This window comes from Oxyura jamaicensis, chromosome 1, assembly GCF_011077185.1.
Source record: "Oxyura jamaicensis isolate SHBP4307 breed ruddy duck chromosome 1, BPBGC_Ojam_1.0, whole genome shotgun sequence".
Classification (NCBI taxonomy): Eukaryota; Metazoa; Chordata; class Aves; order Anseriformes; family Anatidae; genus Oxyura; species Oxyura jamaicensis.
Window position 1 is genome coordinate 142236085 of NC_048893.1, and position 16529 is coordinate 142252613.

The 16529-nt window shown below is 36.6% G+C and overlaps 1 protein-coding gene across 6 annotated transcripts in view; it reads right to left on the minus strand.

Annotated features, from left to right (window-relative positions):
- ATP11A (ATPase phospholipid transporting 11A) overlaps positions 1-16529 on the minus strand; it is a 122374-nt gene continuing 105845 nt past the window's right edge. For 3 of the 6 annotated variants that reach the window (XM_035317848.1, XM_035317829.1, XM_035317836.1), the window contains 6 exons: positions 16240-16367; positions 14312-14447; positions 9671-9736; positions 9268-9371; positions 7342-7507; positions 1-874 (listed from right to left, as the gene is read on the minus strand). In XM_035317848.1, the coding sequence (XP_035173739.1) occupies positions 617-874; positions 7342-7507; positions 9268-9371; positions 9671-9736; positions 14312-14447; positions 16240-16367 (858 nt within the window). In that variant the 3' untranslated portion in view covers positions 1-616. Of the gene's footprint in view, positions 875-2711; positions 2828-5563; positions 5653-7341; positions 7508-9267; positions 9372-9670; positions 9737-14311; positions 14448-16239; positions 16368-16529 lie in introns of all 6 variants that reach the window. The other 3 variants (XM_035317856.1, XM_035317872.1, XM_035317862.1) reach the window with 3 other exon arrangements.

A 16529-nucleotide genomic window follows, 5' to 3' on the forward strand; every position in this document is an offset into this window, starting at 1 on the left:
TTGTTATGCCTATCTTTCTACAGGGGAAAACTAACTGAAAACCATACATAGCCCTGATTTGGCCACTTACAAGGAAGTGAACATTAGAGAGTGTTTCTTGAAAGCAGATTTGCACAGAGGAAACACCAGTTTGTTCTACAGAAAGAGCAAAGAAAGAAAAAGGACAGAGGAAAATCAGAAACAGCACTTTTTAAATATGCTTTAGGAGACTTTCATTGAAGATAACTGAGGTCATCGCTTCTGGCTGAAAATTAAAACTGTTGATCTCAAAATGTAGGTCACTGACTCAAACTATACACTTCAAGTAACAAAGAAAATGACTAACGATGACAGAAGCAATAAATGCACAAAAGTCTTGACACAGGATGAAGAGAAATTTTAGTGCTACCAGTCTCACAGTACCAGACTGTGCAGATTGTTCATTGCTCCAGTAGTTCAAAACATAAAAAGAGGCCTATTGGCCTGGAAGGTTTCGTACTTCCAGCTCTTGATCCTGTTTGTCTGAACATTACCTCAGACAGCAAAAGCCACGTATAGTTTAATATGTGACATGTTTGTTTCCTGAAAAAAGAAATAAACAAAGGTACAGTTTTTAAAGGCTTGAGTTGGTGTTCTGTCATACAGATGTTTCCAAACCTGACCCACTGTAGTGGTAGCCTGCACTGGAACGACAATGTTTATTTGAATAGCCAAAGACAGATGGAAGTACTGAATAATCAATGCCTCTCCAGTGCGTAAACATCATTTTTTTAGAATGAGAATTAGACCTTCTTGCTGGGGAACTGCTGCAGTCATTGCTCCTATATCTTGGGCTTTTCAGACAGGCAAGAGGTGTAAATTCCGAGATGTGGTCCCGGCAGTGCCTTGATGCATTCTGTGAAGGAAAAAAAGCCAAATACACAGTAAACAGATGACTTTGGAGCCAAGTCTAAACTTGTGTTTTTTATGTCCTTGGTGTATTAATGCCTTTCACTAAATCACCACTTTGGCTATTTGCTTCATGTGAAGGTAAAATCCCTCTTTCAGCACAATTAGTTTTATATTAAGACCTCAAGAACTAGGCATAATTTTACATATAATCTCTAAACCTGACAAAGGGCTCTCCAGAGAACAGATAATGACAGAGAGGACTGCTTCCATGTTGACTTTTTTTTTTTTTTTAAATCAGGTTTATATTTCCTTCTGCAGTCTCTTTTGGTACATCTTATCTCAGAACTTGTTTTAGTCAGGAATTGTTAGGGGGAATTTCAAGACAGAAAAGGTTCAATACTTTGTCCTGTATTTCCAAAGAGAGGGAATTCTTTACAGTTGGTTAGTGCTAATACAGGAACATTACAAAAGATTAATTCACTTGTTTTGTACTTCTAAGTAATACCAGATTTTGGACTTGCTTAGGCTTACATATAGCCTTAGGTACATGTAGGCAATTTAGAGCACACATCGCAGCACCTGGTCTGATAACTTGGTCTAACTGTCCATTCAAATTTATCTGTACCACCTGATCACCCCACACTGGCAGAATTGGCACCTCAACTCAGGAAATACTCAGGACTATGTTAATAACAGGGTTACATTACAAGAAGCTGGAACGTCTGAACAAACTGAAAAATAATCAGCACAGCACTGTCCCCAGTGAGTTTCTAGTATCTAGTGTCCTCGTTAAATATTGTGTATAATTTCCAGGCACAGGGATATGGAGGTTATGTGACAATATTTAAGATAATAATGTTAATCACTGCTTTCCCTCTTTCCCTGCTTTCCCTCTTTCCCTGTTAGCATTAACACGGTAGCAGAAGGGAGAAAATCCCAAAATAAATATTAATGATGTAGTTTAAGGAAGTTTGCCTACTTTCAATGCCAATCAAAGGTTTGAAATGCTACTCTTACGTAACCAAGAGCATGTAGAAAGCTTTCTAATGACAGTCACTCTTGGAAGAGAGTCAGCGAACTGCACCGAAATATTTACTAGCAGTGAGGCCTCAATTCTTTTAAACACACATATAGATCAAATACCAACATTAGTACAGGAAAAAATAGGTAACTGGGTAACAGATCAGCAGACTTTATTCTGGAAATGTCAGAGGGAGTAGTCATATACTGTATAACTTTTTCCTATTGCTCCAGATATAAAATGAAGCATTCTAGTTACTGTGTTTCTAAAAATAAAATGGTATTTTTTCTACGCATAAAATGTTGGGTTTCAAGGCAAGATATTTCAGTCTGCCATTCCTGATTTAGGGGTCCTACTCACAAGTAACTCACTTTCTGTTGATTAGTTATCTTCCTGTTTTATTGTCCACATTTGTTCTATATGTGTATCCAAAAACATGAGAGATGACAGATAAACTGCTAATGAGAGATTTAGTTCTGACTTTGTGTATTCTACACCACGGCATAATGTGAGTACGCTCTGCAATAATGACTGCAGTTCTTACAAAACAGATGTTAGGCAACACCTACACAACACAATGTATGAATAGGATTTTTATATGGGTGTATTGATTCACACAGACACATTGTTCTGCCTTACACGGGTGCCTGAGACAAAAAGAGCTTACCTGTCATTTGGAACATCTTTTGCAAAAACTAGTCTCTCCAAGGAAAACGTAATGATTTTGTATCATATTGATAAATTACATCAAAAACTCTGGAGGAAACAGTTGATTTGTAAATAGCACAGATAGAAATCAATCCAAACTGGCAACACGTACAGTACTGTTACCTAGCTTTGATCTAATTATGTCTCGGAAGCTGAAAGAGTTCCTTCAAGAAGTGGCCCATCGCTGTTCACCAGTGCATTTAGGGCTGTTCTATGTCTCATACTCTTCTGCAAGGATGAGGAAAAACAGTGAGACTCGTGCTGAATACAGGAGAGAAATGTGAATGAATGGTACCATTTGGTACCATAACTACTGTAGCAAGGTCCTGTAAAGTGACAGATTTTCTGATAGATCTAAAAAGGAAAGGTTATCAGAGTAAAACAAGGTTTCTATTTTTTGCTCCTGAGGTTAATCCTTTGAGACACACTGAGAATATTTTAATTCCATTTCAAACTCTTAAAAATGCTTAATTACTCTCAAAAGCATTTAAACTGTACCATGACTAAGTACCATGGGCTGCGTGGCCTCCCTGCTGACAATAACCTGCACTGAATGAAGGAGCTCTCCTGGATACGACAATGTGACAGTGATGTACCTGGACCAGTGCCCTGCAGGGCATGTGGCAGCCATGCTGGTCCAGAATTTCCTTAAGGTCTTCTCTCCACTAGCCAGTCCAGGCACTCCAAATTAAGGAGCTGATGTGCTGCTGCTCTGCCCCCCCAGAACAAGAGGGGCAATGAAAGGAGTGCTACACGGGAAGATGATGGTGTCAGTGCTGATAAAGGCTGACTTACAACTTAGTCATTACTGCATGGTGAAAGAGGGCAGGAGAGCTACTAAGGTAACTTCTATAGATTTAAATATTGCAACAGCAGGACCCATTTCTATGGGATTCAGATGTTGAAACAGCAGGACACATTTCTTTATTTTCCACAGAAGAGGAGCCCAACGCATGACAAAGGCAGCAGCTGGCTGGTCCAAGAGGTTTCTGAGAGGCCTGTGCAGTTGTTTAACAGCAGCTAAGCCCATTGAGGAACAGAAGAATGATGAGTCCCCAGAGAGGCTTCCCCAGGCAAAAGCACCGCTGTGGGAGCAGCAAAGGGTAGAGATGCCATACCGAGGCTCATGGGTTGATCTTGTGACTGAAGTGAAAGTGAAGTAAGAAACATCAGAAGCGAAAAGAAACATATTTCTTAAAAAGGGATAAAAACATAGAAGTTATTTACAGCTCATAACCAAAACACCTGGTGTTTCAGCTAGAGAATACCTGGGATTACTGAAACATCGCCAATCAAAGAACAATTAAAAAAACGCAGAGAATCATTTAAAGTGAATTTATATTTTCCATATAAAGTGGCCAAGCTTCTCAATTTATTAGAGAGGGATAAAGAAAAAGGAAATATGATCAATTAATGTAGGCTGATTATTAAAAAAGCTCTATTGCTTATTGAAAGTTAAGGATGAAAGAAACCTTACAGCTGCGTAATTTCCAGTTAAAACACAAGATTCAGCTTGTTTCATTGAGCCAAATAGTCACTGGGACTAAGCATGAGACAGACATGAGCAGGTTTTGACCTAAATTAACGAAACACAACCGATTCCTCCAAAGCTTTTGCAGAATTAACATTTTAGCAGAAGAAAGACGACAGCTTGTGTGTATACACACATATATACACACATACATATATGTACGTATATGTATGCAGGTACACACATATACATATGTGAATGTATACATGTGTATATATGAAAAGATCTGTCAAAAACCACAGAACTAGATTTGGAATGATTAAAAACCTCTGAATGATAATGATGGTAAACAATCACTGACCCCACTCTGGAATGATTCCAGATAATTGAAAAAGTTAGAAGTGTTAAGAATTACTTCAAAGGCTTTGTGCAATCTGATTGCCTGAGCAGAACTAGTTTATTAACCTGGGAGGTGACGTCTAGCCCTACGTTAATCTTGCCAACTGTTCCAGAAGCTCTTTATTACAAAGAAGATTATATAGTTTATACGAATGCACTAAGATTTAAAAAAAAAAAAAAAACAGTTACAAGCTTACTTCAAACCAATCCTAGTGCTCTTTAAAGCCAATTTTATTTAGAATTTGCAATCGTGAAAACGTGTATTTTCTGTATTTTCCCTCTGATTTAAACAATTACAGTATTTTTACTGACTATACATTTTTAAACAAAGAAAGAAGATGTATTTTTTTATATTAATCAGTTAAAAGATAAGGATATAAAATCTGTAATGGAAACCAAGAGTCTCCTAGTATTAAGTCAAAAGGAGCTTTCTTGTAGACCACAGTAAAGCCAATATTTACCAGCTTTTCTTCTACTTTTATATTAAATTGTAATACATTTCTGGATCTTGAGCTATTTTATTTTTAGAAAGAATTATAGAATTTTTAAAAAATTGAATAGAATGAAAGCTTGATTTGAAAATGCATGCTAGAAACAACTTAGTGTAAAGAAGTTGCATTTTCAGCAGAGCAGATATATTAATATATCCCAAAGATTGCTTAAATGGCTTCCAGCACTGTATTTTCTGTATCAGGATAGAACATCAGCATTATCAGAATCACCACGCTTTGTGTGGCAACTATTCCGCTTTGAGATTTACAACACAAGCACAGCATGCATTCACCTACACACAAATCATTAAAATGGGGCCTAAGAATCCTAGATTCTTGAGGCAGAAACACTTTGTAAATTTCAATAAAATCAGTGAAAAAAAAATGTTAGTGATAGTGACAGATTGTGACAATGACTCATACAATCTTTGAGATAAATAAACAGAAGGCGGAAAAATCGGAATTAAAAAGTATTTTTTAAAGTATAGGTGGTGTGAGTCAGAAATGGAGATAATGAATACGGTAAATAACTTCTGATGATAAACTTTTTACTGTCTTTTGAATGAAATGGCCAAGCATGCAGAAAGGCAGAAAAGAAGTCACCTTTTGTTCCATTAGAAACTTAGACTGCTTGAAGTCTGAGAAAGCATAAAGATGGTGGACTGCTCAACAGAAAGGCACTGATGTTTAGTCTGATTTCCCCAGAAGATTGTAGGAAGTAATCGTGCACATCATTTATGTTTAAAGCAAGGTAGTAGTTATTTAGACAAAGCGGATTGGAAGACAGACAGAAATAAAGGGAGATAAGAAGAAACACAAGGGATATATCTGGTTAAAAGTCAAAGATTCTATTAAATATTAAAAAATCAATATTGCTAGTGTTAAGCCCAAAGTCTGCCTTAAAATTGATTCCTTTTCCAGCACTAACATATAATATTGATGAAATTCCTTTATCTGGGGCTAGGTGTTTGCATTAACCCATGCTCATTCTCTCTCTTTAGACTTAAATTAAGCATGCAGAACCTACACCAAAATCAACCTGCACAAGTAGCGCATATGACAGAAACATCTATTAAAGATATTGAAACAGAAAAATGCTAAAGGCTGATCTGCCGTTTTTTTTTTTTTCCCTGCTATTCTGTATTCTTTTTTGTTCTGAAGTGGGGCATTTAATTTTAAAGTTGAAAACTTAATTTAAGTTTTAATACGTTTTTTTTTTTTTTTTTTTTTATTAAACAGACACAGCATCAGTATTGGATTGCTAAGATAGTATTATATTCCACAGATCACAAAACATGAATGTTAGCATGAGTTCACAACATACTTGGTGGTAATATTTATCACATTTGGAAATATTTATCACATTTATTTTAAGTGTGTGAATTCAAGTTTATTCAACAATAAAAGCACATGCAGTTGTAGAGTCCCTTGGAGAGAACTACAACTGCTTGTGTCAACCATAGATTTAAGGGGACTTCAACAAAATGATTTGCTCCTTTCCTACCAATTTTGAGCTTAGTTTATTTTAGCTGCCTTTCCATTTTAGATAACTACACTCAGCTTGCACGCTAGATGCTAAAACATCTGAATTAGAGATTCCTTAAGGAAGAAAAATAAATTTGCCTGCTATAAAAGATTACTTCAACTCAGGGGTGCAGGCAGTACCCCTGAATACAGCGGGAGTACCCCTGAATACAGGCAGTACCCCTGAATACATGACAGCGGGAACAACTGCTGTCCAGGCTGATTTAACTGCCTCCTACCTACCCTCACTGAGATCCCAACCCCCTTATACCCTTCTTATTTCCTCAAACCAGGAATCACGTTGAGCCATATAGCTCTCTCCCTCCAGCCTTACCAGCTGATTTCTCAGCGGCTGCTGGTACAGGGTACAGGGGTCACCCCTGGGTTCAGGTATATACCACCAAATAAATAACAAGCAGCTTATTTCACCATACTGGTTGATGAAAGAAGTGACTGGTACACAACCAGTGACATACATCACAGATAGGGAACCTCTGTTCTAATATTGTCTCTAAACTTGAGAGGGCTAATTATTAAAGGTAATAACAGGATGAGGGGAAATGGTTTTAAATTAAAGGAGGGGAGATTTAGATTAGAGGTTAGGAAGAAATTCTTCACTCAGAGGGTGGGAAGGCACTGGAACAGGTTGCCCAGAGAAGCTGTGGGTGCCCCATCCCTGGAAGTGTTCAAGGCCAGGTTGTATGAGGCCCTGGGCAACCTGATCTAGTGGGAGGTGTCCCTGCCTATGGCAGGGGGGCGGAACTACATGATTTTTAAGGTCCCTTCCAACCCAAACCATTCTATGATTCTACGATTTGTGATACAAATAACTACCTCTACAATGAAAAATATTTTACCTGGATTCTTTCTGTTGCTGTAGGCCACAACTGTCTGCATAAGACCTTCTTGATAACATCTGGAAGAAGGCTGACAGTTATGAGCAGAATTATACCCAGCCACGCAGGACCACTAGAGAGCATTTGCATGAACACATAATACATCCTCTGATAATTGAGAAAAGGCCTGGTAGGAAAAAGATTAAACAGAAGTTACACTTCAATACACAAGAGAAACACTGACAATGTTAAAAGTAAACGTTACAACAGTGATGAAATACTAAAGGTTCAACTTCCCAGTTTGTGGGAATTCATCTATGCCAGTTATCCCAAAAGGACATCTGAACATTCACTGACTAGAGAGAACTGCTATCCTCTTGTCTGCCAGGGTGTAAGTAGTATCAGGCTGTCCTCCATCCCAAGCTGCCTCTCCCTAACAAAGATAAACTAAGGTACATTCCTATCTACACACTTCCAATTACTCCTCATCATGCTCCAGGTTTTTTCAGTCTTTCTTCCTAAGGTCCCATCCACTCCATCCTGTTTTTTCTGTCACTCACTCTTGTATATATCCTCTGAATGAGTCTTGTAGACCACCTTCACCTCTCTCATACCTCAAGCACCCTCAAACGTCTCTGATGGTCTCATGTTAAGATCTCTAACCTATTCACCATGTTTTTATCTGCCCCTATGTTCAATGCCCTCACTTCCATGTTTCCCTGCATCTTCATGGCAGTTGTATGGCCATTAAAATTCCATCACTGTACAATAATGGAAACCAGAGGCACGTTTACTGAGAACAAAGTTCTCAACTGCTCACTTTGTAGAAATACCGCAGTATAAATCCCTCCTACCATCAGGGCAGTTTTCTGCTAGTTCCCAAAATTTCATAGAAGTCCTTGTGTTATAAGAAGGTAAACGAGTTAAACCACATCGTTGGATGTAAATAGCAACATCCCTAATACCTAGCACGACTGGCTGGAAAACATAAGCAGGGAAAGTCTGCTACTATTTCTTCTACAAATCGTTTTCATTCTGATAATAATGCAACTGAGCTCTGATTTTACTGCCAAAAAAAGTTGGACAAGTTATTCATTTGGAAAGGACACACTGAAATACAAAACCTTCCTCCAGGTCACTTAAAATATTTACTTATGTATACGAAGTTGAACAATTCCAGCAGAAGAGATTAAAAAATATAACCTTGTAATTGGGCCCTCTCTGTAGGTGAGAAACACAAATTCAGCTTCCTGATGGCAATCAGGGACAGTAAGTATCTGAACCTATGTTTCAACTCAATCTCCTTCCCCAAAATTTCAGTTTCAAGTACAAGGACTTTTTAAAATAGAAAAAAAAATCACCGAACTTTAACATTTTCAATTAGCTATGGACAAGAGTTATATTATTTCTTAAAAAGCTTATCAATAGTAGAACAAGTACCTGAATCTACTTTGCTTAACAACTGGGCAAATTATGAGTTCAAACATACAACTCCTGATAATCCACACAACCTCAGTGTTGGTTTTACTCCCTTGCTCTAATTTACGCTGCTACAGCTAGTTCCCTCCAACTCTGTGGGTGGCTAGCCCCAAGCAACACAGACTTGGCCTACTTGGCTCGGTGACATTTGGCCTCAGAGAGACAGCCTCAGCTACTTGAACCAATCCTTGGACTATTTGTGACTGATACTGCTGAAATAGCTTTAATGGCAGTCTGAGGTCAAGATATTCTCCTCATACTCTAACAATATTTTAGAAGCTTTTCAGTGAAAGAGTAGCTGGGCATTCTGTAATTACCATTACTGGTGTGTTTAAAATGTGACTGCTATTAGGAGTTCTGCAATATGTAAAAGCTAAATTGAATTCTGTGTGGAAAACAACATGAAACGTGTAATAGGTTTATGCTTCTGAAATAACATTGCAATGTAATTTATATTAGGGTTCATACCAAATAATTCCTCCCCAGAGCAGAGAAAAGACAATGTAGAATAGTAGTGATCCCCAGATCATGAAGTGATTTATCCATGTCCAATAGTGTGTATCTAGTGCAAGCTGAAAAGAACAATACAGTATATGGTGTTATTACTATCTAGAAGCAACAGAATACTTGGTAGAAGTCAAATGAAAATGACACCTTTTGAAAAAGGGTAAGGATTCTGCACATAATTATATGAAAAAAGGTATATATATTTTTTAATTTTGAGCACAGTTAAAAAGGCACAGATAGTAAAAACTGTATGTAAGCTGATATCTTCCAGTGTATGGTTGTAGAGAGAAATTGGAATTAATAAGTAGCAATGAGAAAACAAGCTCTAAGAAAGTTTCAATGGATAAAACATAGAATACCTTACCTTTAACGTAACCGTGAATACAAGCACAGTAAACACCAGTGTTCCAAAGGTCCAGTTTCCAAACATCTATAAAAAATGGTTCAAGATGGTTATAATAGGTTACATCTTCCACTACTTTATGAGTTGTCCACAACAAACCTCTTAAATCTATGTATTACTTTGTACCAGGAACTGACACTTAACACAACACTGAATTCTTGTATGATCTATCAAGTGCAAATTGTTTTGGTTTCTTGCCCTTGTGTATGTATACACACTTTATATTTCACAGTGCTGTATGGGATTTGCTGAAGTGTGCTGAAAAAGCTGGTCCATGTGGCTGCAAGACTGCAGTGAAAAATCCTGGTGATCGTGGGAGGGACCAGAGAACTGGAAAAAGCCCGTCAAATGGAGGAGAAGCAGCTGATTCACCTAAAAGCAGGGATGCTATTCAGATGAATCTCTGTTCTTTGGTGAAATGGGCTGACTAATGTCAAACAGTTCAGCAAACACAAAAGCAAGACCCTGCACCTGGAACAGATTAATCCCATGAATCACTCACTGTAGGCTGAGATCAACTGGCTAGAAGGCAACTTTACAGAAAAGGACCAAGGAGTCTTAGTGGGGGTGAGCAAGTTGAAAAGAGTTGAGTGTGCCCCTGCAGCAGTAGAGGCCAACCTCATAAACTATTGGCAATGTAGCTGCCAGCAGGTAAAGGGAAGTGATTCTTCCTGTCTATTCAGACCACATCTGAAGAACTGCATTCATTTTGAACTGAAGATAAGAAAGACTCTGACATACTGCAGCAAGTCCAGTGGAGAGCAACCAAGATGATAAAAGAGCTGGAGCACATGATGAACGAGGACAAGGGAAACAGGCTTTCTCAAACCCTTAAGGAATCTTGTTGCTATCTTCAACTGTCTGATGGTTGGATACATACAAGACATAACGAGACTCTTCTCAGAGATGCAAAGTACCATGAGGAGACATAGCAGATCTCTCTTCAACAACAAGAAAAATTCTGCTTAGATGTAAGGATAAATGTTTTCACCATGGAGGTGGAAAAACATTGGAACAGGTTGCCCAGGAAGGTTATGGAATCTCCGTCCTCAGGGATATTCAGAATTTAAAAAGGACTGGACAAGACCTTTAATAAGGTCTTGATTTTAATTAACCCCGCACAAAGTAGGGAGCTGAATGGCATCGCCTCTGGGGTCCCTTCCCACCTACATACACAAGCTCACCCAGTGTTAAATGACACGGGATCCACATGGGCAAGCAATCATACAAATGTCCTGCCTTGGGAAAAGCTTTGAACAGAGATCAAAGCCCTCCACATGACATAAATCTGTAGGCAACCTGCCTGAGACTGTCTGATCAAGCAGGAACAGAAAATTATTTAAAAAACAAACCAACAACTGACTGAAATATTCATTATTCTGAGTAATCATTTCATTACTTTAAAATTACTCAGTATGAGACCAAGTGTACAGAGCACGTGTAGAAGTGCAAAAAACCTTCAGTATTTTGATCCGAGTTTTACTTAAAATATATAATACAATCCTTTAGCAGGCTCATGTCCATGCTACATTATTTTACGTGCCCTACAAAAATCACTGTGGTTAATACCAGGAATCTGTTTCAGGAACTTGAAATTATGCCAACATTTACTCAATTTCTTCTGGCAGTTAGACTTCACAATACTCTCATGCTGAATCTGGCATCTCTTGAAGAGCCCAGCATCAGTCTAAGTTTCTGCACGTTGAACAGATATGTCTGTATTTTCAGTAAAAGCGGCAAGATTAGAAAAAGAAAAAAAAAGAAAAAATTACTTGTTCTATCAGGCTAGCTAGGAGGCATTAGGCTGCAACCTAACACTTCACCTACCCATGTTTTTGGCTCAGAAAATGAGGTCATAGCACAGGGACTGCTGTCAGACACCAAGAGTCTGCTAATTTGGCATAGAGAAAATGTAAGTAGAGCAATATGAGATGAACAGAGTTAAAAAACCCGATGGAACTTTCGGCAATGAATCTCTCAAGATACTGTTCACCTCTTCAGGCTGTGAATCATTCTTTTACGTTTGTTTGTCAACATCTGGTTTATTAACAAATATTTTATGTGCTCTGCTCCCAGCCTTCCCAAGACTTTACTCCTCCTTCTGCGACTGTATTTGTTTTATCTTCCACATTCCCATTCATCATTCTTCTCACCTTTCTTCCCTCCTGTTGTTTTTTTCCCCTCCTGTTAATCCTTTTAACTTAGTTTTTCCTATCTACCTCTGAACCCATCCTAACAATTATATTTAAAACCATCTGTATCGAATGTTGAAATGAAAAGGTCACACAGGATGTATTACAGAGTAAACTGTGATGACATTTACAGTCTGCAATCACTTCTGTGGTGCCTTTGTTTGTTCTTACCTTCCTTATGTAGTTGGTCTCTGACTATATGGTTTTACAACACCAACAATGATGTCATATCCAAAGTGGAACTTCATACAAAAAGCATTGTTACAAATTAGTAACAACTGACAAGAGAGAAATCTTTGGCATCTTAGCTTTGTTTACCAGGAAATGATTCAGGTGGGCATATATGAAGTAAATTTCAGTGACTGAAAACACACTGTTCAGTATTCTAGCAACAGGACTCTACAGACTGCAGACAATTTCAAACAGATTTTTAAATACTGAGAAACATCCTGGGGGATTGTGTTTGGAAGCAACCTGAACAGTATGCAAATTTTAGTGTGATACAGGGAGCAATTCAAATAAAAGACATTGACTTTTTACTAGGTTTGCAAAAATGGCAATTAGTTCACTTCTGGAGGGAATGACAATTTTCAAACTTTTGTTTCAGCACCCATTTTAACAATTTGGAACCTAACTTGAATCATCTTTAAGGTATTAGTGCTATCTTCAGCCCTTTTATTCCCTTTTCTGCTTTCTGCCTTTGCCTGTTCCATAATAATGCAATGTTGTTGTAAACCTTTCAAATCCTCAATTCTTGTACTGCCTTTTTCCAGCCCTAACCATAATTTAAACACTTAGAAATAACCATCGACACCCACTAGCATTCATGTATGTATGAACTCACATACTTATCTCTGTTCTTGGACACTAACATTTTCCACCTTTTAAATCTAAAACTGCAACTGTAAATCTGTACACTTCATACACACAAGATACATGCTGAAGGTATTGAATTTTCTAACCCACTCTGACACTCAGGAGTCAGAATGTCTCATCAAGCAATACATTTTACCATCAAATATTAACACAGGTGTCTAGTTCTAGACATACACATTCAACATTTCAAATTTGGCATTAGTGCTAATTTAGAGCTTCAACAAGAACTAGATTTAATACATGCAACAGAAATAGACTAAAATTTCAAAATGGAACACAGAATACTTGTGATACAAACCACCACAAAATTCTGTACAGATACGAGAAGACTGACTTCCAGGACTACAAATATGAGCTGATGTAGAGTTTTGAATAACTAATAGAACATAATGGTATCAGAAAGAAGTGCTACAGGGTACAGTTATGTCTAACAGACAGTCGTCCAGTCCTTAGAAAAGCTATCGTCCTTAACAAATTTCTCACACTAAAAGTTCATTTCACCGATAGATGTCACAAAGATGGCATTTTATGATATTTGAGTGTTGCTTTTCTAGCAAATGCATATTTTATACATAGGCAACAAAATTGTACAGTTTATTTTCTCTCTCACTTTGAGGATCCTTTCTAAACCTGTTCAAATATTTTATAGCATAAAACGTAGTAAAATTTCTATAGCAGAGTTAGCAACAAAATGTAGGTTCCAGAAAAGTATAGAAAAAAATACCAAAATGCAAGGAAGCAAAAGGCCTTTTATTTTTGAAAGTTCTTGGTTCTTTACTATACCTTATATACCTTACTATATCTTATATACTATACAAGTTCTTTGTATTTTAAAAAACATTTAAAGTAGCAATAAAGAGCATTTCTATTTATAGGTTTAAGTGCTATTGTAAAATAGCTATAGGAAATAACTAAACTGCCCTTTAATTAGCAGTTTAATTAAAGAACACTGAAAGAAATGGGTATCATGACAAATCCACAGTAGTCTTACCATGTGAGTGTTGGTTGTCATTAGCTGAGTATAGGAAGAGAAGCAAGTAGCAAAAGGAAAAAAAAGCACACAAATAAAATAGACCAACATATCAATGGGTAAAATAAATAAAATGCAAAAGGTTCTTAAAATTTGCATTGTGATTGCAAAGCAAGTAAAGAGAGATTATTTTCAGCTGCCATATGTAATAATTAATTAAAATATTTTAAAAACTTGTCATATTTAATTTTTATGACAATTCATAACTGTTCTACCAAGAGTCTTTTGATATGTTAATCAGATATTCATCAGATGAACGTTAAGCATAAAACAGAAAGGTTACTATGTAAATTCTGAAGGAATTCTCGGACTTTATGATACATATTTCTCCTAAGTTTTATCTAGTCCTATGCCTGTTTACTGATATACAGTATTCCTATTAAATAATTCAGATTTTACTAAACAGATAACCCATCTATCTCATCATAAAATATTCATAATGACAGAACACACTTGACATTAAAAAATTACCTTTGATTGACACTGACTAAATCCAACACTAACCTGTCCATTGCTGGTCACAATTGTGTTGTCAAACAAGAAATAGGCACCGAAGAAAAATACCACAGCATCAAACACTCCTAGGAATGTCCAATAAATAAACGCACGCCAGCGCAACAAAGCATTCTTGGCAACATCTCTGTGTAAAACAAGATATATGCATTCATAATAGCATGTTAAACAAAAAAAAAACTTAGACAAACAACTTCAAATTGTTTTTGAAGGAAATACAATTAAGAAATCTCATGTGAAACTGCCACAATTCTCCATGACAACTCCACATCAAAATCCTTCCTGAATATATCTTTTATATATATTTATATATATATAAAAAAATTATACCAAACCCTTTTAACTGTTGTCTGTAGTAGTTCTTATTTTAACTGTATGGTAAATTCTCCTGGTCTGCACACATTTATTTTTATTTTTATTTTTTTACAGAAAGTATCTTTTTACAGTACCTGCTGTGCACATGACAATCTAGTGTGGACTGTAAATAAAAACACTAGAGGTCTCTGGAGACTTTGCTTTGTTTCCCACAGGATACACAGAGCATTACAAACAAAATACTAATTTTATGTGGAACATGGAAAAAAAGGATTTTGCAACTGAGTTGAACCTTTAGGTCAAATTGCATTTCTTAAATGTTTTCCCACAAAAAAAATACATGGATCAGTCAAAAATAGAACTATTCACTGCCATATGTGTTCTTAGTACAGAAAAATTTAAATAGCAAAAGTTTAGTTCTGGCACACAGAACACGTATATATTAACATGCTATTTACTATAAAACACATCAGAGTAAATCAGCACACAATTACATGAAAACCCTGAATTACAGAAATCTCACATAGTAGCTAGAAATACTTACTATGAACCAATGTTTTCACCATGTGTAGTTTAAAATCTATGTCTGATGACCAGATTACATCATTTCTCACTGTATGCAATCCCAGTAAATTAATAATATATGGTGCAAAACCATATGTGGCTAACTGTACTAAGCCACCTTACGTGGCTTACAACTGCACTATTGCCTAAAACAGCTTGTTGATAAACTGCTAGATATCAAAAAGGCAGTATTTTTGACCAAATAGCCTTTGTTTAAATTTCAAAAAAGAAAATGAAAAATTTTCGAAATCACTATTTCTAAACTGAAAACATTTAAAATATAGGAAAGAATGGGGAGATTGGGGTTGGTTTTGACAGTAGTATCCTGTGTTCCTGTTTCATTTCATAGCTAAACAGTATCTGTGCACTGATTACCGCTTAGGCAGCTTTTACCCCTCTCCAGAAATGTTTGCTCTTTGATTATCTAGTGTTACCACTCTCTGGTAACTGTTTTTGCTGCTACAAGAATAAAAAAATTGGACGCTGTTCCAAATTTAGATGGTTACATGCAGTTTATTACATGCAGGGAACTGTAGTTTAAGTGGCTAAGAATATAAATCAGTCACAATTTTAATGCCCAGTAGTGAGTAAGCAACATGTAGAGGACAATGTTGGAATAGAATATTTCACAAAATATAAAAAAATGATATAACACTTTAACTCTCAGTCTTTGTTTCTTTCACAATAAAACACGTATATAGTAAGATTTCTTTTAAAAAAAAACTATTATTCTATTCCCCATGGTTGGAGGAAATAAACAGTATTAAAGTAAATCACACTTTGATTTGTAGAATAGTAATTTCTGTTATGCTCTCAGTAACATTATGAATGGTGTGGCTTGCAGTATATAAGTATACATGTTAAAAACATGCACCTATAATAGTTTATATACACTGCATGTGATCTTCAACCCTTCTGCTGCAGTGTATCTGATGTTCTATTGTACCTTGTAGCACAAAAATCCCGAGGACTTTGTTTAAAACATAGAAAGATTCCACAACTGAATAGTCAAGCTTTGGGGTCTAATGCATTAATTTTACCTGTATAAGGAAGGCTCTCTCTTGAGTGTGTCTGCACTGACATGTTGTTCCATTAGACTGTACAAGAGGATAGGAAGGGAAGTGAAGCTGATATTGTACAGTGTTAGATACGCAGTATCATATAAAGGCTGTAGATGGAAAAGAATGAAATCAGCTAGTTTTAATTTTAAAACAATCCACTGCATTACACTTGATTTAAAATGAATGAGTCAATTTCTTCAGAAAAACTTTCTTATAAGGGAGAATACTGATTTCTCTCCTAAAAGATGGTACTCTTCTGGTGAACAACA